The sequence below is a fragment of the Stenella coeruleoalba genome (genome assembly GCF_951394435.1).
Source record: "Stenella coeruleoalba genome assembly, chromosome: 2".
NCBI lineage: Eukaryota > Metazoa > Chordata > Mammalia > Artiodactyla > Delphinidae > Stenella > Stenella coeruleoalba.
In genome coordinates, this window is record NC_137147.1 from 176,213,673 (window position 1) to 176,236,794 (window position 23,122).

General features: G+C 42.8%; 2 protein-coding genes across 8 annotated transcripts in view; one reads left to right on the forward strand and one right to left on the reverse strand.

Annotated features, from left to right (window-relative positions):
- Positions 1-11,391, reverse strand: part of ITGA8 (integrin subunit alpha 8) — a 181,591-nt gene extending 170,200 nt beyond the window's left edge. For 2 of the 3 annotated variants that reach the window (XM_079911467.1, XM_079911465.1), the window contains exons 1-2: positions 10,844-11,391; positions 10,015-10,148 (exon numbers count right to left, since the gene is read on the reverse strand). In XM_079911467.1, coding sequence (XP_079767593.1) covers positions 10,015-10,148; positions 10,844-11,049 — 340 coding nt within the window. In that variant the 5' untranslated portion in view covers positions 11,050-11,391. The remainder of the gene's footprint in view (positions 1-10,014; positions 10,149-10,843) is intronic. The other variant, XM_079911466.1, reaches the window with a different exon arrangement.
- Positions 1-22,779, forward strand: part of LOC307180909 (uncharacterized protein) — a 310,399-nt gene extending 287,620 nt beyond the window's left edge. For all 5 annotated transcript variants that reach the window (XM_079911506.1, XM_079911501.1, XM_079911509.1 and 2 more), the window contains one exon: positions 22,094-22,779. The gene's annotated coding sequence lies outside the window, so the exon portion shown is untranslated. The remainder of the gene's footprint in view (positions 1-22,093) is intronic.
- Positions 22,780-23,122: the final 343 nt, after the last annotated feature.

The following is a 23,122-nucleotide window of genomic DNA, read 5'->3' on the forward strand; positions in this document are numbered from 1 at the left end:
TCTACCAAATGTGAGGGGAAGTAGTAAATGTCAATTCCTGGCAGAAGTTTTAATAGACGATGTGCAATTTGCCACATGCCTTCCCAGTTAGAGTGACCTTGAAAGCATGTGTCAATGAGGAATCTCCATCAGCAGGGGTCTTTGGGTCACTTGAATAAGCAGAGGCTCCTCTCCAGTTCATATTAACCAGATAGTGTGAAAAAGCAATAAACCTTGTTGGTTTAAGCCAGAGATTTGGGGTTATTTGATACTACAGTAATCCCTGGGCATTCTTTGGCTTAAGAAACGTGAGGAGAAATGACTGTCAAAAAATATTCTATCCTGTGGGTCCAACGGGTTTCTTTCGTTCATGAATTCTCAGTGCCTTTTCAAGGAGACTATATATTGTAAGTCTCAAAGAAGATGTGATGGTTAATTTTGTGTGTTAACCTGACTGGATCATGAGATGCCTGGATATTTGACTAAACATTATTTCTGGATATGTCTATGAGGGCGTTTCTGGATGAAATCAGTCTTTAATTTGGTGGACTCAGTAAGGCAGTTTGCCTCCACAAACAGCTCTCTTATTCTAAAAGGCTCTAGAAACTGTCAGGTCAGACCACCAAGCCTATGTTTCTATTGATGTAGGTAGGAGCAATCTAGAATGAAAACAGGAGATACACTGCACCTTCTTATTTTTACACATATAACTGTCATTGAAAACACCCTTGGTCTTCAGTATTTTGAAGCATAAACACCTATGCGTAAATAAGTACATTTCTAAACTACTCTACCACCTACACTCAAGACAAAAGAGGAAGCAACTAAGATTGCTTTCAGTCAATACAGAACCTGAATTGTGGTTTTCCATTGTTAATCTCCATAACACTTCCGTGAACTCAATAATTTCATTTAGAAATTTTTGCATGTCTCATTTTGTCTTTATTTTTCCTGATCATAAATAAATACCTGTTCATGGTTTTTACAAATAAGTAATAAATGCACTAGAAAAAGAAGAAAAAAAAAACAGTTTTAATTACATTTCCTGATAGCCTCTCATTGCATATCTCCTCTTGTACTCTTCTACAAGTTGTAGACACAATTTTGAATTTTATGTTTTTCACTTAGTTTTTTTTAAATAAATTTATTTATTGTTAGCTGCATTGGGTCTTTGTTGCGCGTGGGCTTTCTCTAGTTGCAGCGAGTGGGGGCTACTCTTTGTTGCGGTGCGTGGGCTTCTCATTGCGGTGGCTTCTCTTGTTGCAGAGCACAGGCTCTAGGTGTGTGGGCTTCATTAGTTGTGGCACACGGGCTCAGTAGTTGTGGCTTGTGGGCTCTAGAGTGTAGGCTCAGTAGTTGTGGCTCATGGGCTTAGTTGCTTGGCGGCATGTGGGATCTTCCCAGACCAGGGCTCGAACCCATGTCCCCTGCATTGGCAGGTGGATTTTTTAACCACTGTGCCACCAGGGAAGTCCTCACTTAATATTAAAACAAAAGCATTTCCCCATTTTAATCCTGATTCTTGGTAGGCTTCATTTTTTTATGGTTCTATAATACCCAATTGTGTGATTTATACCATCATTTACATGAGACACATCCATATGTAGGATGTTTGAAAATGTTATTTTTTAGTGTTATGCCCCCTTTCTTCTAAAAAAGGATCTGCAGCAACTTTAGAATTAATTTTTGAAACATATTTTCCACTGGGAATTGTAGGAAGAGAGAAGCCAGAAAAATACCAGAAAATCGTTCCTGGAAAATAAGATGTTCTGGGTGGTTAAGAGAGAGGCACCAGGACATGGGCTCAGGGTGAGTGGGGACACGGGTGTACCTAATAGATGCTGAGAGGTGAGCTGTGCCATGACGTATTATGGAAACCATGTGGTAGGAGGTGGGGGTGGCTTATGCCAGAGGCACGTGGGCAAATCGTGGGGAATGACAACAAACCGATCTGAAATGGAGCCGTAACCTGGCTGGGGGGAGTTGGCCCTGACCCAGTACACCTGGGGTAAGATGCTGTGTGTAACCTGGGCTGTGTAGGGTCCTCGCATAAACCTATTCCTGTAGCAATGGTGTGTGCCCTTCTCTCTCATCTCTACATGTCCTGTAAATCAGAGCAGATGGATACAGAGGCTTTTGCAACATCATACACAAATCTGTGGCCACATGTCAACTATCAGAGCTTAAGAATAAAATTGACCTAATGGGGCTTCCCTGGTGGCGCAGTGGTTGAGAGTCCGTCTGCCGATGCAGGGGACACGGGTTCGTGCCCCGGTCCGGGAAGATCCCACATGCCGCGGAGCGGCTGGGCCCGTGAGCCATGGCCACTGAGCCTGCGCGTCTGGAGCCTGTGCTCCGCAACGGGAGAGGCCACAACAGTGAGAGGCCCGCGTACTGCCAAAAAAAAAAAAAAAAAAAAAAAAAAAAAAATTGACCTAATGTTAATAAGTTAATGCTCTGCAGTGCAGTTATACTACTTTTGATTACTACAATAATGTGTTTGAAGTAAGACCTCCTTAGTTTAATGATGATCAATGAGAGGTCCCATGCCTGAATTTCAGCAAGGATATGAGAATTAGTAAGTATGATGCTTCGTTGCAAAGATTTATTCTGATTCAACATGTTTCCATTCACAGTTTTTTTTTTTTTTTTTTTTTTTTTGCGGTACACGGGCCTTGCGGCACACGGGCCTCTCACTGTTGTGGCCTCTCCCGTTGCGGAGCACAGGCTCCGGACGTGCAGGCTCAGCGGCCATGGCTCACGGGCCCAGCCGCTTCGCAGCATGTGGGATCCTCCCATCTTCCCGGACCGGGGCACGAACCCCATCCCCTGCATCGGCAGGCAGACTTTCAACCACTGTGCCACCAGGGAAGCCCATCCATTCACAGTTTTCTTGCCAAACACGTTCGGAATATAGTGTTCTTTATTTAAACAATGTATAGAAGGTCTGAAGATCTGACACATTGTTTGGCCCTGTTTGGGGGCAGTAAGGTGACTTACTTAGCTTTTCAGGGATGTGTCCTTATACTTCCAGCTATTATTACATCGGACCTTCCCGTCATCTAGAGTTGAAGCCCACATGCTCATAGCAATGGCCATGCTCCATAATGCTTTTTCTTTCTTTCTTGGTTTTATTTACACGCAGTACAGTTCACTCTTGGTGATGTACAGTTTAATGAATTTTGATAAACACATACCATCGTGGATCCATCATCACGATCAAGATGCAGGAAGTTCCGTCAGCTCCCCAAATTCCCTTGGTCTTCCCCTTTGGAGACAACCCCTCTTTCCTACTCCTAATGCCTGGCAACCATTTCTATAAAGACTTATTTTTATAATCTATGCTTTACTTCTACTAAAACAATTAAAAGGGTAAATGATCACTTTGGCCAGTGTGTGTGGATCAAGAAGAATTCCTCCACTTGTAGACCTTTGGGTCTAAATCTCAGAGATCCAGGAGCTGGCCTTTCTGCAGGGCTAGAGACGAGCCCCATTCCCTCCCGGCTGGTCTGAGAGCTGCCTGGCTGAGGTCCATAACAGAGCAACACCGGTGTATTAGGTAGGATGTTTAAAGTATAAATTGCTTATTCGTGCATCACGATTTGCTTATCCACCTTAAATCCCTATAAACGTGACCCAGAATCGAAACTACTTTTCGTCGATTTTAGCGTTCCATTATACACATACACCTTGCCTGATGCACTAAAATGTTATGTGAAAATGTATTTGAACTGAATTCTGAAAATTAACTATTTTTAAAGTGCGTGCTTTTAAGAAGATCAATAATTAGTCTTTTCTCTCTCTTCCTCAAAAACCTATGTTTGTGTATCTGGATGGTGTCCATCAGGGAACTGCTTAGCTGAGCTTGTTAGAAATGTCAGCAATTCTCTTCATCAACACAACTCACAGATACAGGACTCTGTACACACAACAGGTAAAGTTTGAACTCGTACATCACACCTGGCCGGCTTCAATGCGCCAGTGCGTTTTTCTTGCCTTCGGAACAATTTCAAGGCAATTTCTTACAGTCCTCCCAGAATGCTGCAGCTGCTGCACGGATTCTTCCTGCCAAGAGCCTGGAAGCCTGTTGCATCACACACACGTCCAGCTTCTTGAAAGAATTTTGCAGATTAAGCAACAGGCGCCTAACGCTCATTCTACCCAACTAGCCGTAGAGCAGATCTGTTTCCCATTTCTAGTTGGACTTTCAAGGACTTCCGTTTTCTAATTGCTTCCTCCGGTGCTGCGAGCTGTGGGGACTGCTCCCCCTTCACTTCTCATGCCAGGACTTCGATGGCCATTGTGTTCTGTCACATGAAAGTTAGAGCCAACTGCGAGAAGCTGAGGGATGTTGGTTGCATCTGTTGGGCCAGCCTGTCAGTCATGGGAGCCATCATGAACTGCTTCTAGAATAAGTAAGCCTTCCAGCTTAAGCACCCCTGATGACTCAGCGGGATCAGTAATTAGCAGAGTAAGCTTTCTGCCCTAATCTGTGTGTGTGTGTGTGTGTGTGTGTGTGTGTGTGTGTGTGTGTGTGTGTGTGTACATTTTTTTTTTCATGTGTGTGTGAGAAGCAAAACTTACCCTAACTCTGGCAATATTGATTCTTAAAAGGAGCAGGTTATCTTTGGGCTGCCTTCCGCCTTTTTTTTTTTTTTTTTTTTCCACTTTCAATTGAACTTACTGGAGTCCAGATATCTGCTCTCTCTGAGTTCTATCACCTTGGTGTTATCTCCTCTGTCATTTACTGGGATAGCTCTGCCCTGCATTTGCCTTTGCTTTGTTCCTGAACAAAAACTGGTTTCTTTCTGAGGAAGTTAGAAAAGCAAGACTTATGTGACCAATATGTTTCCCAACCCTCACACGAGAAAAAGGGCACACCCAATGCTATCGAAAAACAACCCTGTACCAGTCACAGCGCCAGATGCTTTAAGCTGCTTCTTATTGTGGGCTCACTCGACATGAAATGAAAAATAAAACAGACTCCTGCCCGCCCCTCCACCCCCAACAAAGGCTTCCCGGCTCCAAGCTAAAACACAATTCCGAAAAAATCTTACCATTTTAGAGCTTTGAAATACCCTAACCAAATTGTCTTCCATTTTAAGTTTTACTTTTTTCTTTCTTTCTTTTTTTTCTTTTTTTTTTTTTGAACACAAAGATGCTAAATTAAGGCCAGGCAAATGCTGGTTGTCTTTCTCAGATGATTTCCAAATCTCAATGGTACCTCCCACCTCTTCCTGTTCACTCTGTAAGTGGGTCTCTAACTGGGAGGGTTCCCAACTATTTGCCCCTCCGTGATTACTAATGCTGTGATTATTATCATCATTATCAGCACATGCAATTATCTTTCACTGCAAAAGGTTGCATTTGAGCATTTAAAACAATCAAATATTTGTGTACTCCGCTTTTGTTACCACTGTTGCAATTTGCCTTCTTATCATTCCAAAGATGGACTGTCTGTTTCATTGTCTCATTCACCCTTCTTCTAGCTGGAGAGCTGTAACCTAGGAGTTTTTATGTAATCCACACATGGGTTTGGAAAATGTAGGAAGAAGAAAAACAATGAACCTTGGAGTAGATTGAGAAAGGAGAGGCATGAATTTGGCAGACGTGATGTTCTACATTGAAGACGTGGGGCACAGTTTAGAGGCAAAAGTGGAAGAAATCAGTTTGGTGATGGGGGTATTTTATTTTAGTGAGGTAAGAAGGAAAGCCAGGAGGGAGCTGAGAGAAGGACATTTTTGGAGCCACTTGATTTTGTGCAGAGCAGGAAAATTATCTACCCTTTTCCCTCCCCACCACCATATGCTTCCTGAAAGTTTTCTTTTTTCATACTTGAAAGGACCACAGATTTTAATAGTATTCATACATTTGAAGTGCTAGGCAATTCCCAGCTTCCTCTATTTTTGCATTTATGGTAAGTAATTTTTAAAATCCAGGTTATAGGATAAAGTAAAAATAAAATAAATGACTACTATTTAATGAAAAATATTTCAAACGCAAAGGCAGAAAGAAAAAAAAAAAGGCAGTTGACCTTAAATAAACTAAGGTTCAAGATCACAACGAGATTCAGGGTCTAAATTATAGGCCAGTCTCCCCCAGTGTCTAGGCTGAGAGAGTTTAGTAAGTTACCACAGCGAGCATTAATTTACAGACACCCCCAGGGCCTAAACAAGTTGAAACAACATCATTAAAAGGTCAAATTTACTTAGAATGTCTCAAATTCAGATGTAATAGTAAAAGCAGACAGGGTGGAAGACAGAGACAGTCATGGCTCTCTGTACAAAGGTATATTTGTAATGTGATCTATATTGATGCCCCACGCATCACACTCTATTATGTGCATCTCAGTTTGCGGGTGTCCAGCACTCAGAGCCCCTACTTTGTCAAGCAGAGAAATTTTCTTCCTCTTTGGGGGAAACCTGCACGTTGCTGCCCATGGGCAGAGGGTAGGACAAGAGGCAGCTGAGGGGGCATATACAACCCATCTTTCCCACCAAGACAAAGGCTGTCTCTACGACCTCTGATTTCCACAACCTTCTGCCCAAACTGCTTTCCCCTTTCAGATCTTCTCTGGAGGGTCATTTTAACTGGAACCTGTGAAGGTAACTTTGGGGTGGGGGAGTGGAGGAGGGGGAGGGGAGGGGAGCGGTGCCTCAGCTCCATAGGATCCAACCTTGAACTTGCAGTCTGTTAGGACCAGCCCTGCATCTATTGTTTATGATTGTGTGGTCTTGGATGTATCTTTTTTTTTTTATTATTATTTTATTTTTGGCTGTGTTGGGTCTTCATTTCTGCGCGAGGGCTTTCATCGCGGTGCGCGGGCCTCTCACTGTCGCGGCCCCTCTTGCTGCAGAGCACAGGCTCCAGACGCACAGGCTCAGTAGTTGTGGCTCACGGGCCTAGTTGCTCCTTGGCATGTGGGATGTTCCCAGACCAGGGCTCGAACCCGTGTCCCCTGCATTAGCAAGCAGATTCTCAACCACCGCGCCACCAGGGAAGCCCTTGGATGTATCTTTTAAACACCTTTGATGTCTGTTGCCTTACTCATAAAATGGGTTTTACATGGTCATTTTGTTGTATGGATTAGAAATAATGTGTATAAGTGACTGGCACATAGTAGGTGATGAATAAATGCAACACATCTGGTAGTATTGCCTGCAACACCCAGAGTCAGAATGCCTCTGTTTCTGCTTTTCATCTTTGGTTCCAAGATCATACTCTGCTCACAGAACCGACACTTGAACTGGAAATAGCTCTACAGGCTCCTGCTGTCCCTCCCTTCCTTTCACAGCTTTGCGGCAAACGGCATTCACTGGCAATTCCACCGTCTTGTGGCTCATGGATAAGGTCTTTGGTAGAAATGATGTGTATGTAGTGTGCTGGCCCCCACTCAATAGCAAACCCCTGAGCCACAGTCCTCTGATTCCTATTCCCCCACCCATTCTCAGGCCATTCCCAGTAGCAGCCAAGGTTCCTGGGCCCACAGTACCCCCTGATGGCTAAATGGGGAACTTTCTTTTCTCAGTCATTCTTCTCTCTCTGAAACTCGCCCAGGCTTTCACTGTTCACTGCTTTCTTCATTCCGTCATAGACCATTCATTTCTTACAAATGTTGTGTGGTCTCCTATGCCTTGCTTTTTTTTTTTTTTTCATTTCTTGCTCAATTATTTCAGAAACATCTATCTCCCTCCCTGGTTCCCTCACTTTGTTCCACTTAATGAACCCTCAAGTTACGGCGATTATGGTTGCAAGTATAAAATAGTAGGATGAATGCATCTCTCAAGAGAAAAACCCCAGGGAATTCCCTGGTGGTCCAGGGGTTAGGACTCCATGCTTCCACTGCAGGGGACATGGGTTCGATCCCTGATCGGGGAACTAAGATCCTGCATGCCGTGAGGAAAAAAAAAAAAAAAGAAAAAAAAACCCCATCCATTTAGGAGTAAAATAAGACATAGTTGTAGAACCAGCAGCATTAATCTCGAAAGCCCTTTGCAACATCCAGATGTCTTCCTGAGAACCTGTGCAGAAGGTGTCATCTACCCCCCTTTCTCCAAGGAACACTGATATTTTCTCAACACTCATTATTTTCCTATTTAGTTAATCGCCAGAATTGTACTAGTTTGTCCCCTACTGTTTCATTGCAAATATGACTCAGCTACAGTAAGGGTTAAGTGCATTCCTATGGGTTATTCTGGAAACCAAAGCACAATCTTTCAGCATTAGTTCTCTGTGGGAAACTGAATTCAAAGCTCCGAACAGTTGCTTTAGAATGAACTTTTGGGAAATGCTGCCTATTGTAATTTAACACTGGAGAGTTTTGGTTGGGAGTGGTCAGTTTTCAATAATTCATATTGATGTCTGTATTCTCTGGTTTTCATTTGTTGAACGGTGACATCTACTGGGATTAGTACTTAGAAAGGTATTCAGGTGTGACTTATCTTATCTGGATAAGATATTGACTCTTCCTTATCAAAGAGAAAATATACTAACCAGATCCTGATTTGATATGTTGATATGTTATGGGACTATTCTAGAAGGTTATTAAATTCATGTCCATGACTATAGATTGACTGTTGGTAAAAATACATCAAATGTCTCAAAATGCAAATGCTAATTTCCCTTAGCTTAAATTCAAATATGCCAACAATTTATGTTTTTATTTATCAAGGCTTACATTTAAAATACTTTTTAAAATACAAATGATTTTGATGTGGATTAGTAAAATACCTTTAACTTTATGCTTAATTGTTCTGATTTAGGAAATTTATTCTCAAGCTAGAGCTCAGTAATTAGAAGCATCTAAAGTCCTGATTCAACAACAAATTGAAAGATTTCTTTCACAAATTAATATCAAGTGGCTGAATTAGTCATAAAATGGTAAATGAGCTGTTGTGACCATATATAGACACATATGAAAAACATAATTTTAAAGTGTTTTCATAAAATATTTCCTAGTTTGGTCATAATTCAAGCTAATGCTTGCATAGGAGTTTTTTCTTTGAAATGATTCCCATATACTTAGAATTGAAACTATTTTCTCCTTTAAAATAAAAACTGCAAATCAGTTAAAGTAACAGGTAAATAACACCCATCCAATTTCATCAAAATTCTGTGAAAACTGATGTTCTACATAAATTCTAAATTCATACTAATGTAACAATAATGAAGAATATATCATAAAATAGCTGTGTGGTGCAAAAGGTATTTTAATTGATTGTTCATCAAAGAACATTATTTGAGTTGACACATTCACATTTTTCTGAAAAGAGGTATTTGCTTCCTGATAATACATACCTTTTGAATTCATAACGTTTTGGAGGTACAGATTAAAACATTCAGTGTTAACGTTTTTGAAAGCATTAAGTTTAAATTGTTTTCTCAAGACCCAAGGAGAAAACACCAGAGGAAACATAAACAGCCTGAATTGTTTAAAATGTATTTTCCCTTTAATTAAATAAGAAACATCTGTCCAGGGATTTTGGAAATGAATGTAATCCATCCACACTCTGCCTGTACTAGTTTGCATCCAATGTCCAATATTTTGAAAGAAAACTCTGTCTTTCTGTAAAGAATTAAACAGCAACATGGAGTGATATCTGGGTCTGTAGCAGCTGACTCTTGCCTCCAGAGCTTGGGCACTGTTAATGCTAAGGATCTGTCTTTTCCCAGATTTGTCCTTGGGAAGTAACCAAATTCTCTCCGGAATCAAGGTTAGGGTATAACATCTGCCTTTCTCCAAACCATCCACTCCCCCTGAAAATGCTTATTTCGGAAGAGTAAGGGAACAGAAGTTACCAGGATGCGCCCAAAAACCCACGCTCAAAATACCGTTCCCCCTCTGGGGTGCACTCAACATTTTCCTCCCCTTCACTCCGGCTTTAAAAAGCTGATTTCTCTAGGGACCTGCGCTGCCCACAACACAGACCCATCAGACAGGCCACGTGAGCACAAAGAAAGTGGACAGTTGACTCCAGGATGGCTGTGGCTCTTTGAAACCAGGACTCACAGTTGAGAATGACAAGTATCACTTACTGGTGTTGTCAAACGGTATCTGCCTGCACTGCACGGACCCCTCGGCGGGCCAAGGACAGTAGTAGACGGCTCCCCCTTCCACGATGTCTGGCTGGCTAGTGTTGGCTTTGGGCGCTCCCACCAAGACACTCGCTCTGCGAAAAGGGTTGGAGAGGAATTACTCCTTGGGAATCATAAACGTGAGCGCAGGCGACGCAGTCTCTGGAGCAGCCTGCCCACGGAGACTAGGGTCGGGGTCAAGGGCAGAAACGTGTTTAGGATGGAGACCGACTGTCAAACCTGATTTCCTCGCGGAAACCTATGGGCGTCTGAAACCTGGTTTGGAAGAGGGTGCAAATAGTCCTAATTCTTCTCTAGGTGGAGCTATGTATATAGTGAGTTGAGGGAAGAGGGGCGGGCGGGGATGGGGGGGAATAGCCAAGGACAGAGCCCAGCTGCTTGTAGCAGACAGCACTTGCGCCCAGACCCTTAACGGTTACAGGCTACGTATAAACAGACCATGTTGCGGTCGTGGTTTTCACTGGCTTGAGTCCGCTCGGTCCCGTTTCCCCCTTTGTACGATGCTGAAGTCTTTGTCTCGGGACCTCCCCGGGACCTTCGGATTCTAGGCAAGCGGCATGTCCCTAGCTCAAAGTTCACAAGGCACATCTAGCATGGAAGGCGAGAGAAGAGGCTGGTGGCGGGGAGCCGGACGGGACCCCCAGCGGGCAGCGCGATGGGGTCTCACGATCGCCTGCCATCAGGCTGCGGGGACAGGCGCGGGTCCCCCGGCAGAGGGGCAGGGACCCATCCTGGGGCGGGGTGGGCCCGCGCGCGCGGGGAAACTTACGTGCGAGCGGCAGGTACGTGGAAGTCCACCGCGTAGCCGAAGTAGCTGCCCTCGGGGCCGCCGTACACCGTGAGCTGGTCCACGTCCAAGTTGAACGCCTGCGAGGCGGGCGACCACAGCACCACCAGCGCGGCCGAGAAGCAGCAGAGGGGCGCGAGGGGCGGCGCCCGGTTGCCCCGGGGACCGCGGCGGGCCCGGGCGGACATCGCCCTCCGCCCGGCCGGTGCTCACCGGACGGCGGGAGCCGAAGACCCCGGCTGGGGAACGGCGGGCGTGACGGCTGGCGGTCCCCGATGCCTGCGGCCCGGGTCGGTGCGCGCGGCGCGTCCGCGGTGACAGCCCCGGGCGATCCTCCGCGCGTCCCCTGCGGTCTGCCGGCCGCCTGGTCCCGCGGCTCGGGGGGCTGGCGGAGGGGATCCGAGCCCTCCTCTGGCAGCGGGAGGGGCCGCGGCGCGGTCGGGGCGTCTCCTAGCGGCGCGTCAGCGCACTGCGGACCGGAGTCCGCGACTCCCTCGCCGCCCTCGGCTCCGCTGGCGGCCGGCGCCTGTTTCGGCCGCCCGGCTTTTTTACATCTCAAGAACGATCTGAGCCTCACACAGGCCAAGTCAAGCCATTGCTTTTGGAAGCCGATCTCCCCCCTCCCCTGGCCCCCGCCGCATGGGGCGAGGGTTTACTCCAGTGTCTCCCAAATGGAAGACTGTGAAAGCGTACCCCAGCACGAGGGACGAGGCCAGACCAAGCGGGATCTTTGCATCACCTCTACAGCCTGAAGACCCTTTCAGGGTCGATGTGCGTTTGTACAGTCCTCTCCTTCCCCACCTCTACCCGACCTCCCTGCCGAGGTAACTGATAAACAGAGCAATCCTGGAGATTTTATTTAGGTCTTTCTCAAAGGCACGTGGCACACGTTAAATGACTCGGCCCTATATGTCCTTAACCCTGTGTAATTGTGGTGAAGACTGGCAAAGGTGGGAATGTCGGAATTTCCAGTTTACCCCCAGCAGGGGTCGAGGGTGTAGGTTGGAGTCAGCGGGAGTTCAAACTTCAGTTCCAATCCACCACCGGTGTTACTGATCTCTTTCTGTGTCTTCTGCTTGGGGTAGGGAGTGAGGGATGAGTAGGGGGGAAGGCAGAGGAGAACCGTGACGTAGAAGCCCTTACATAACATGTGGTCTTCCAGGGAAACAGGACTGATGGGGAAAGAGAGCTGCTATTAAGCGTTAAACAGGGTGGTGCTGGGGTTATATAGGTATAGAGACGGGAGAGGTGCGTAGGGTCTACAGTATTTTAAGGAGATGTGTTGGTAGATTTCAACAGAAATTTGAATATGAGGCTTGGCTTTGGACATTGGGGGCGGAGTGATTGAGGGAAGGTATTAAAGACAGAAAGGCTGGGATGAAATAGTTGTGCAAAGGGATCAGAATAAAAGTGTGGGTTGGAGAGCAGTGGGAGATAGGGATGGACATCCTGAGAAAGGATCTTCATGACAAGAACATTTATTGAGGCAGAGGGAGCCGGTTCTACAGCAAAGGCATGCCATGCCCACAGGGATTCCAGAAGTTTAGTAGAGGATGTGTGTGTGTTGGTGGAAGGCGGTCGGTTGTTAGAAGGAAGAGAAAGCAAAGCAGCTGTTGCCCAAATGCACTGGCTGATGAGGACTTCGACATGATTAACAGATGGAAGGGAAAGGAAGCCCAACGGGTTAACTAGGAAGCCCAACAGGTCCTTTTCTGGCAGGGAAAGGGCCAGAAGACTGATGGCAGAAGGAGAGTGAAGGAGAGCCCAAGGCGAGTCTGCAGGTATTGACTAAGAAGAGGAGAATCACAAACAGAAGCAATGGGCAAGGAGAGCATACTGGGAGGTAGATGGTGAGTTAGATGCTGGACCTGTTGAGTCTGTTACTAGCATGGGATCCCCAAGAAGCTGGAAGCGTAAAGTGTGATTCAGAGCAGTGGTCTAGTCTGGTGGTGCAGATGTAGGAGTCCATCCACGGAAAATCTCTGCTCCCATTGAAAAGCTAGACTCTCTCTCTCTTACATTAGAACCCACTTGGCAGACTGAATTAAATTTTACATTTCATCTTTGCTTGTCTCATCCCTGTAGAAATGCTAAACATTAATAAGCGATCAGAAGATTATGTAGCAAATCATCACATCTGGATCATTTCCTAACTGGATAGTCCTTTCCCGGACAAGGACTTAAAAGTAGAGGGTAGAAAACATTTTTCTCAGTCTAAAAGTCCACTTGTGTTGGATACGAACTCCACTACCTTGGGTCAGGTTACTATTGTTCATAAAAGTGATGTTCCCTAGAGTAAATTTCAATGAGTAATTCACATGCAACGCACACATGGGCATATTCAGAGCTGTGGGAGACCTTGAGACTGGGAAATAACCTCAACTCCATGCTGAAATGTGTCAATTCATCACATTGTAGGCAAGTCTTATGTTGAAATGGAACACCTAAATAGGTAGAAAGTAATGGGGGGGTGAGGAATTGGGAGATTGGGATTGACATATATACACTATTGATACCTGGTATAAAATAGATAACTAATGAGAACCTACTGTATAGCACAGGGAACTCTGCTCAGTGCTGTGTGGTGACCTAAATGAGAAGGAAATCCAAAACAGAGGGGATATATGTATATCTCTAGCTGATTCACTTTGCTGTACAGTATGAACTAACACACTATTGTAAAGCAACGATACTCCAATAAAAATTATTTTTAAAAAAGTATTTTGAGTTAAAAAATCCAGCCTTTTCTCAAGTCTTTATGAGGGCATGTTTCAAAAGAGTTACAAAGATAACATAAGCAATCATCATCTCTATTTGTTTAAATTAATAAAGTGCAATTAAAAACAAAAAGAAAGTGATAGCATAATCCTAGATGTACACTTGGTCCACATACCAACTTACCAGACAGAAGTAGCTCAATATTATAAAATGTGTTGATTTGTATAAATCAGCACATCACCAGGGTATCCCCTTTTGCTACTGGCTCGCTTTTTGATATTTCTAGCATGTTCCTTATTTTTAATTCAAGATAGGGGTAGGCCAGGAAAGAAAATTCTACTTATTGCCACAAAATTGGATACATATAGTTGTCCATTTCTTCTAAAACACACTTGTTCTTGATTTATACAACAAGCCTATATTCTTAATAGTGTCACTTTCCACTGTACAGATGAGGGCATTAAGGTTCAGAGAGGTACAAGCATATACAAAGTTACAGAGCAAGTAAGTGGTGTGATTTGAACCCAGGACCAGCAGATGCCAAAACAGTTCCTCATACTCTTAGGTCTATAAGTATGTTTTTGTAAGTTACGGCAATAATGAGAAGTCACCTTTCTGAAGTAGCAAGCTCTTCTGGGCTGGCCCTTTGAGCATGCCCATGAGTCATGATTGAGACGTGGCATAATGTAGCAGTGTGTTAAGAGGTCTCAGAAAAGGGTTTGGTGGTACCTTGGTATTCAAAGAGTGGAGGAAAGCAAACTTACCTGAAGCTCTTTGACCTCCCTGGGAGACCAAGAGCCTGGGAGAGTAGTAAATCTTCCAAGAAGTCAGAAAAAAAAATCTGCAATAATTACAGGGACAGAATAGGTCTGCATAGGTGTCTCGTACATTGCGCTCTTCTGACATGTGGGAACCATGCCAATCAGTAAAACTTGGGGTGCCGTCAGAGAAACGCATGGACAGTGACAGGTCTTATGCTGAATGAGAAGTTTGACATTTTAAAGATCTACTAGCACTGATTTATTTGTCAGAAAAGCAAGTCTGGGAATTGTTTGTCATGTGAGTGAGTACGTGTGTATATTTAATACTGAGAAAGGTGTACATAGTTGTTTGCCTAAACAGAAAAGAGAAGAACCCAAAGGGCAAGGATGGAACAGATTTGGCCCAAACGTTCCAAAAATACATAAGTAAAGAGTACCCTAGGGAAAAAAAAATACTCTCTGGGTTGTAGCCATGTATGAAGTACTTAAAAATAGAGATGTAACATTTAAACATTAGTGCATACTTTTTAACAGAAGACCAAATACATTTGTAACTTAATAACCAATTACTATTCCCCACTGTTTATTTTATTTCTTAACAATTTTTTAAAATATTTATTTCTTTAACTTATTTATTTTCTTAATTTTTTGGGCTGTGTCGGGTCTTCGTTGCGGCACGGGGGCTTCTCTCTAGTTGTGGTGTGAGGGCTCCAGGGCACGTGGGCTCTGTAGTTTGCAGCACGTGGGCTCAGTAGTTGAGGTGTATGGGCTTAGGTGCCCCGCGGCATGTAGGATCTTAGTTCCCCGACCAGGGATCGAAGCTGCGTCCCCTGCCTTGGAAGGCAGAGTCTTTACCGCTGGACCACTGGGGAAGTCCCTCCCCGCTATGTTTAAATGTTTCTTTATGTGATAAAAAGTGATCCTGCCTCCAAATCAAGAGCTAGGGGAGTCCCGATCTGATTGTTTCATTAATACAACCACAATTTCAGTATGTTGAACCATTTACAAAATAAGCCAGTGTAAAAACAATGTGTTCTTGAAGATTCCATCAGCTTTAAAAACGAATGCACCACAAATGGAAGGTAGTTTTTCAATCTCTTCTTGTATTTTGGGTAACTGAGGTAATCTCAGGGGTTTTTTGGTTTGTTTCTTTGGTTTTGGTTTGATTTTTTTTTTTCTTTTTTTTTGCCCAACTGGACTCAGAGTTTCTGCAATATTAGAAACCACTGATTAGTAAACACTGGTCAATGAAACTTACTTTGGGCAAACAACTTTTAAATCTGTCAAGTGTCTCTGCTAGCATAAGCTTATGTCTGCATATTTTCTCTTTCTGGTCCCTGGAGAATGAATCTCATTATAGTAAAATCTTTTTTTTTCTTTTTGATAATTTTGTTTGTCATTCTCTTTTATGATTTCCCTTCGTGATTTTATTAGCCACTTTTAAGTTAAAAGTGCTGCAGCAGTGGCCCCCGTGCTGGCAGACGTTCAAGCACAGCCAGCAGTTGGTTCAGCTGAAGGAAAATTCCCACCAGACTCTGACTCGATCTCTTTTTAGAATGAGCCTTTTAAAAACAACTCTGCTTTAAGCAAAAATAAAAATAAATAAAACAATTCCTTCTCTAAAAAAGGAAGGTAACTGAGGCCAATGATGTTCTTCCAGAACCTGGACATCCGAGGATAAATCTTCCTGAGAGTCAAAGACCCCAGGCAGCTGAGCTTATACGCAAGACCTTGATTGACAGATTTTAATTAGGGCCAGTTCACTGCAGAACCTTGAAAAACCTACACACGTCTGATGGGTTGGCCACAGTGACTAAAGCGAACTTCCATGGGGAAAAGCTCACAACATCTTAGTTGTAAATGTGGAGTCTAGCAGTTGGGAAGTGCAGTTCTCCAAAAGCTTATGTTTGAGTCCAGTGCCTAGGAGGCTGTGGGAATATATTCGAGGGGCTTTATTATTGTTAAATTTCAATAGGGTGTTAGGGTGCAGGGCCTCAAACTCTGGTGCTGCGGAAAGAGAGTCACTTAAGAGGAGTGAGGCATTCTCCCCACCTGTGCACGTGCCAGGCGTCTTAATTCATTCAGGCAGCCGTTAACTAAATACCATAGACTGGGCGGCTTACTTCTCATTGTATTCTCACATGGCAGAAAGGGGGTGAGAAAGTCCTCTGGGGTTCCTTTTGTAAGGCACTAATTCCATCATGGGGCTCCACCCTCATGACCTCCCAAAGGTCCCACCTCCCAATACTATCACATTGGCGGTTGGGATTTCAACATATGCATGGGGGAGGGGGGGTGGGCTGGACACAAACACTGACCCCATTGCACCAGGACTTGAAAGCAGAGGCTTTTGTGAACACAATCCTGCAGGCATCTCTGTGGACCGAGGACAAGGGTAAATAGTTGTGGGCTCCAGGGGGAGACAGCAGCTGTGGCCTTTGGAGGCCCTTGGAGGATGTTGAAGGACTCCGGCGAGACACAAAGGTCTCCTACAAATAGGTGGGCGAGTCACAGAGGAGTCCTCCACTTACGGGAGGAGATGAAGGCTGGAGCATCTGATTGATGATCTGAGTGTGTTTTCTTTTTTCTTTTTTTTTAAATTTTATTTATTTATTTTTGGCTGTGTTGGGTCCTTGTTGCTGCGCCTGGGCTTTCTCTAGTTGCGGCGAGCGGGGACTACTCTTCGTTGCGGTGTGCGGGCTTCTCATTGCAGTGGCTTCTCTTGTTGCAGAGCACGGGCTCTAGAGTGCAGGCTCAGTAGTTGTGACACATGGGCTTAGTTGCTCCGCGGCATGTGGGATCTTCCTGGACCAGGGCTCGAACCCGTGTTTCCTGCACCGCCAGGCGGATTCTTAACCACTGCCCCACCAAGGAAGCCCTCTGAGTGTGTTTTAAACCCCAAACTAGGTTGCTGTGTTTATTCCACGGTGGGAAGATGCTAGGAGGGTGTCTAGGACTGCCCTCTAGTGTCTGTGACCCTATTAAAGCGTGTGAGATTTTCTTGTGAAAAAATGTAGTCTCACCATTTAGATGACCTTTTCATGACAAAGTTCCCAAATTTGAGTTGGTCTCTCTCACGTTTATCACCATCTTTATTTCCTTGTGGTAGCTTTGCAAATCAGGTAAAAAGGGAAAAAGAAGAGAGAAAATAAGGAGAGAAGGAAGGAAAGAAGGGAGGAGGGAGGGTAGGAAAGAATTTGCCCATAAAAACAGTATTTCATATTTTCCCAGCTAGCTATTAATCAAATCAGATTTCCGTGTCACTCGTGCAAGGACTCTATTCCACTCAGTCTCACTGGCCTACCTAACTTTGTTATTTGTTTATTCCTTCTTTTTATGCCATCAACAGATATGAGCGCCAACTATGTCTTAGGTACTGTGCCAGCCCTGGAGATACGCTTGTGAATTTAAGAGATACAGTTCTTCCCTTCCTGGAGCTTATGATGCAGTGAGGAGATGGCAACCTGATAAGAATAGAATTAAGTGGGTGAGTGCCAGGAGCAAAACTAATAGGGGGTGGTTAGAGAAGAATGAGTGTGGGGAAGGTTTTAGGAGAGCACTTACCTCCGAAGAACATGGCCACATGATCAACCAAAGAATAAAATGGACTATTAATGATGCAACTTTAAAAAAAGATGAGGTTGTTACTCTGCTCACACCAATCTGGAAAACAAGGGACCCTATGGCTTGGGGTCCCTTGGGGCCCCTGACTTAGAAAAGTTCAATCTTAGCAGAATTCATCTGTGCTAAGACATGGAACCAAGTTAGGACATTTAGAGCCCCTATAGAATGCCATACGCCTCCTATGGTATCCATGCATTTTGTCATCTGTGTAACTTACATTCAAAGGCTTCCTGCTTACCATGACAGTTAAGTTATCTGTACCCATGACCTTGATCACTTTAATTCTCTCTGTGCAGGAATGCCCTAGTCTGTTTCCAGGGTTAGCAGTCTTCTTTTTTTTTTTTTTTAACATCTTTATTGGAGTATAATTGCTTTACAATGGTGTGTTAGTTTCTGCTTTATAACAAAGTGAATCAGCTATACATAAACATGTATCCCCATATCCTCTCCCTCTTGCGTCTCCCTCCCACCCTCCCTATCCCGCTCCTCTAGGTGGTCAAAAAGCACCGAGCTGATCTCCCTGTGCTATGCGGCTGCTTCCCACTAGCTATCTATTTTACATTTAGTTGTGTATATATGTCCATGCCACTCTCTCACTTCTTCCCAGCTTACCCTTCCCCTCCCCGTGTCCTCAAGTCCATTCCCTACGTCTGCGTCTTTAGGGTTAGCAGTCTTTGAGAGAACAATTTGAAGGCTGGAAGTGAATTTCTTGTCTTCTACTTAGATTGCTTGAAACGTGACTAATTGACTTAAGTTGACCTTTCTGGTTTTTATTGTTTTGACTTATTAAAAAATGTGTCCTTTTCCCAGAGGCCTCTGGGCACATGCACAAAAAACTAGAAATATGACGAGTTAAATTAAAACCAGAAGATGAAAGTTAAAACACTCTCATAAAAGAAAAAGAAAGATGCCAAGTAGCATTTCTGGAGGGAGAAAACTAAGCCAAATGGATTAAGCTTAGCCATTTTTCAACTGGTTTGCGAGGAGGACTTGTTCAATGTAGATGTTAGAGTGACTTCCTATGAAATCCCTGAAAAACCTGTGCCACTACGTATTTTCATACCAAATCGTGGAAATAATGGTAATCCCAGGGAGAGAAGGGCTCTAAAACTTAATTCTTTTTATAGTGATATTAAGATCGCTGTCTAGCCCTTAGTCACAGTGTGATCTCATTCACGTGAATCTCACTCTTGGGAGATGAGAGATTAGCTCTAAACACTGTTAACATTTCTCTACTGAACTCTAATCCTTGCTGTCAGCTCAGTCCTATGATTCTGTTTAGAAACCATTGCTGCTCATACGTGCAGAGACAGTAGGTATTAAGAACATGGGTTCTGGAGCCAGATATATGGGTCCATAGCTCAGCTTTGTCACTTAGCTGTGTGACCATGGGCAAGTTACTTACCATCTCTGTTTCCCCAACTGTAAAATGAAGATACTAACAGTATATCATATGGAGTTGTGAGGACTAAATGAGTTAAAATACATCAACCTATGAGGGTCCATATGAAAAGCATTATGAGTGTTAGTCATTATTATTACTTACACTTCTGATTGCTTATGGATTACTCATGGAATTATGTAATCTTTCCTTTCACTTATCCACATGTGCTTGCCCTTCACTGGGGACCTTGGGTCCTGCTGTCTTAGTTGATCCTTCTCAATTAACATTCCTTTGGGCAATATCAGGTTGTAGAGAGGTTACCAAATAATTCTGAGTATTTTCTGGATAAGAAATGATGTTTGAGGAATATTAATTTGACAGCTTTGTAAATGAGGGAGAAATAGAGAATAGTAGTTACATAAATATATTAGTCTACTTGTGAAAAAATAAAGGTCAGAATTAGGATGGTGCAATGCAGTGGGGATGGGTAGTGAAAAGTTTTTGTTTTAGTGCTTTTTATATGTGTAGTTGTGATTTTCTTTTTATTTATACTTCATGAGGTATAGAACTTCTTGAACCTGTGGGTTAATATCTTTCATCTTTAAAAAAATTCTCAGTTATTATCTCTTCAAGTATTCCTTCTTTCCCACTGTCTCTCTCATCTTCTTTCGAGACTCCAATTAGTGTATGTTTGACCTTCTCACAGTAGAGCCTCTATTGTTATTTTATGTTGATATTTTCCATCTGTTTTGTTCTACATGTTTCATCTTAATATTTTTCTTGTGATTTATCTACCAGTTCACTGATTAGCTCTATAATTGTGACTAATCTGCTACTAAATTGGTCCATCAAATTCTAAAATTTGGTTAGTGTACCCTTAAGTTAAAGAATTGCCATAGGTTATTTTATTTTTATAGTTTCCAGTTCACTGTCAAAGATCTCAATCTTGGTTTTTGTTTTATTAAACATTTTTGGAGTTATTTTAAAGATTGTGTCTGTTAACTTCATTATGTGAATTATGGGGGAGGGGTTTATTTATATCATCTGTTGTTTCTCTTGTGTTTTGATCACATTATCTTGTTTACTTGGTGCCTTTCAAATAAGAACATATTAAAAAAATTAAATGCCAGGGTATCATATATGAAAAACTACACAAGTAACTTGAGCCCTGCAGTGAAGTCCTCTTCATTCAAATAGTATTTAACGCTTATTTTTGGCAGATGACTATGAGCAGTCATACCACTCACTCATTTTAATCATTTTCCAGAGATTGAGATGACTTGAAGCTGAGCTTCAGTCCCTGGGAGGGCCAATCTATTTCCAATTCCTCCTTAGAGTATAGACGTTTAGAGTCTCAACACTAAATATGGAGTATTTGCCATTGAACAACCTCTTTGCAAGACCATGGATTACGATTTTTGTTCCCTTCGTCCCATTAAGTCCTATCCACCCCAGCCTCTCAGTATTCTATTTCATTAGAGGAATAGAAAATTCTTCTAGGGAAAAATGGCTCCAGATATTGGCTACCCTCTCTGAATTTCCTTCTTCTGTTGGACACTGGCTTGACAATTCCTTAATGACTTATAAATTCTCCTATGTCTTTAAGACTATTGAAAAATACTTTGTCAATATTTTATTTTATTTTATTTTAAAAAAATTTTAATTAATTTTTATTGAATGTTGAGTTAGTTTCTGCTGTACAGCAAAGTGAACCTATTCCCATATAGGTCGTTACAGAGTATTGAATAGAGTTCCCTATGCTATACAGTAGGTTCTTATTAGTTATCTATTTTATATATAGTAGTGTGTATATATCAATCCCAATCTCCCAGTTTATGCCCCTCTCTTCCCCCTTGGTAACCATAAGTTTGTTTTGTATATCTGTGACTCTATTTCTGTTTTGTAAATAGATTCATTTATACCATTTTTTTTTTTAGATTCCACATATAAGCAATATGGTATTTTTCTTTCTTTGTCTCCTTTGTCAATATTTTAAAATTATACTTAGCCGTAGAGTTAGTCTGAAATATCTAGTCTGGTATTATCAGAGTTTGAATCTGGATAATTAGGATAAACTATGGTACTACTCCTTTTAGAAATGTAAAAATCTAATGTTGGGAGAATTCCCTGGCAGTCCAGTGGTTAGGACTTGGAGCTTTCACTGCCATGGGGGCGGGTTGAATCCCTAGTTGGGCAACTAAGATCCCACCAGCCACGTAGCACAGCCAAAAAAAAAAAAAAAAAAAAAATTCCAATGTGGGACTCAGTTTAGGGAAAAGAATTTAGCTTAAAATATTTCAAATTTGAAGTAATATCTATATACCCATTTAGAGTTGTCCGATAGCTAGTTTGAAATACAGGACAGAATCTTCATAAATAAGTCAACTTATTCTTGCATTGGATTTTGCATGTGGAGAAAACTACTTACCAAAGTAGTTTTTGTGCAATTATCTCTTGCTCAAAAGTCCAAATTGCAGACATAATAGGTGGCCCATGATATGATAAGGGGTTACTAATATTTATTGATCATGAGCTTTATGGTTTGCTTTGCCCTTTATGTACATAATCTCTTAACATATTTTTAAATATTCCATTTTAAAAATAAGGAAACCTAAACTTGATGGGGTTAAGTAACTTGCAGGAGGTTACTTGTCTGGTAAGTGGTGAAACCTGATGATAAATCACAGGATTTCTGTCTGATTCCCAAGAACTTACCTTTTCTATCAACCTATTTCTCCTTTTTAGGTTTGGGACAAGACACTATATCAGACTCTGAAAAGTCAACATAAAAAGCACTAAAAGAACTGCTATTGCCGAGAGGGCCTAGAGGCAATAGCACTCAACAGCAACAAGCAAACCCAGGAACCAGATCTGGGTTTCTGATACCATTGTCCAATAGAAGGAATTCAGGTCCTTTGGAGAAACAGCTGATTCTAAGGCTGGAGCGTGTAATATACAAGATGAACCTGGGGTATCTTGTAGCACAGAAAATAAGGAAGTGCTCAAAAACCAAACTGATGGGATATGTCAAGGGGACACAAGAGTCAGCTGAAAGAGCTCCCACAGGCTACTTGAAGAGCAAAATAAATAATATAGTATTGGATTATAACCCAAAGTCTAAAATAAATAATTCTGAGCCCTGTTATGGGCTGAATTGTATCCTCCCCCCGCCAAATTATTTGCTGAAGCCCTAACCCCCGGTGATACTCTATTTGGAAATAGGGCCTTTAAGGAAGTAAATAAGGCTAAATGAGGTCATAAGGGTGGGGTCCTAGTCCCAAAGGACTAGTGCCCTTTTAAGAGGAAGAGACACCAGAAATCCTTCTCTCTTGGTATGTGCACAGTGAGGATATGGTGAGAAGGTAGCCATCTGTAAACTGAGGAGAGAGGTCTCATCAGGAACCAACCCTCCTATTACCTAGATCTTAGAGTTCCAGCCTCCAGAACAGCAAGAAAATTAATTTCTATTATTGAAGCCACCCAGTCTATGGTATTTTGTTATGGCAGCCCTAGTAGACTAATGCAAGTCCATACTAATATAAATGACTGAATATACAGATAAGTGGGGAGAAGAGACAAATTCCTATACATTAGAATTTTTAAAAAATGTATGTGGATACTGCCCCCTTGAGGAGGTAGAGCACAACTCCCTACACTGTGTGCAGTGACTTTCTTCCAAAGATACAGTATGGAAAGGGGGTAAAAGTACAGAAGATTAACATCATCAGTGGTAATTCATGTTGATAATGTACCCTTGATATGACGTAGTGAGAA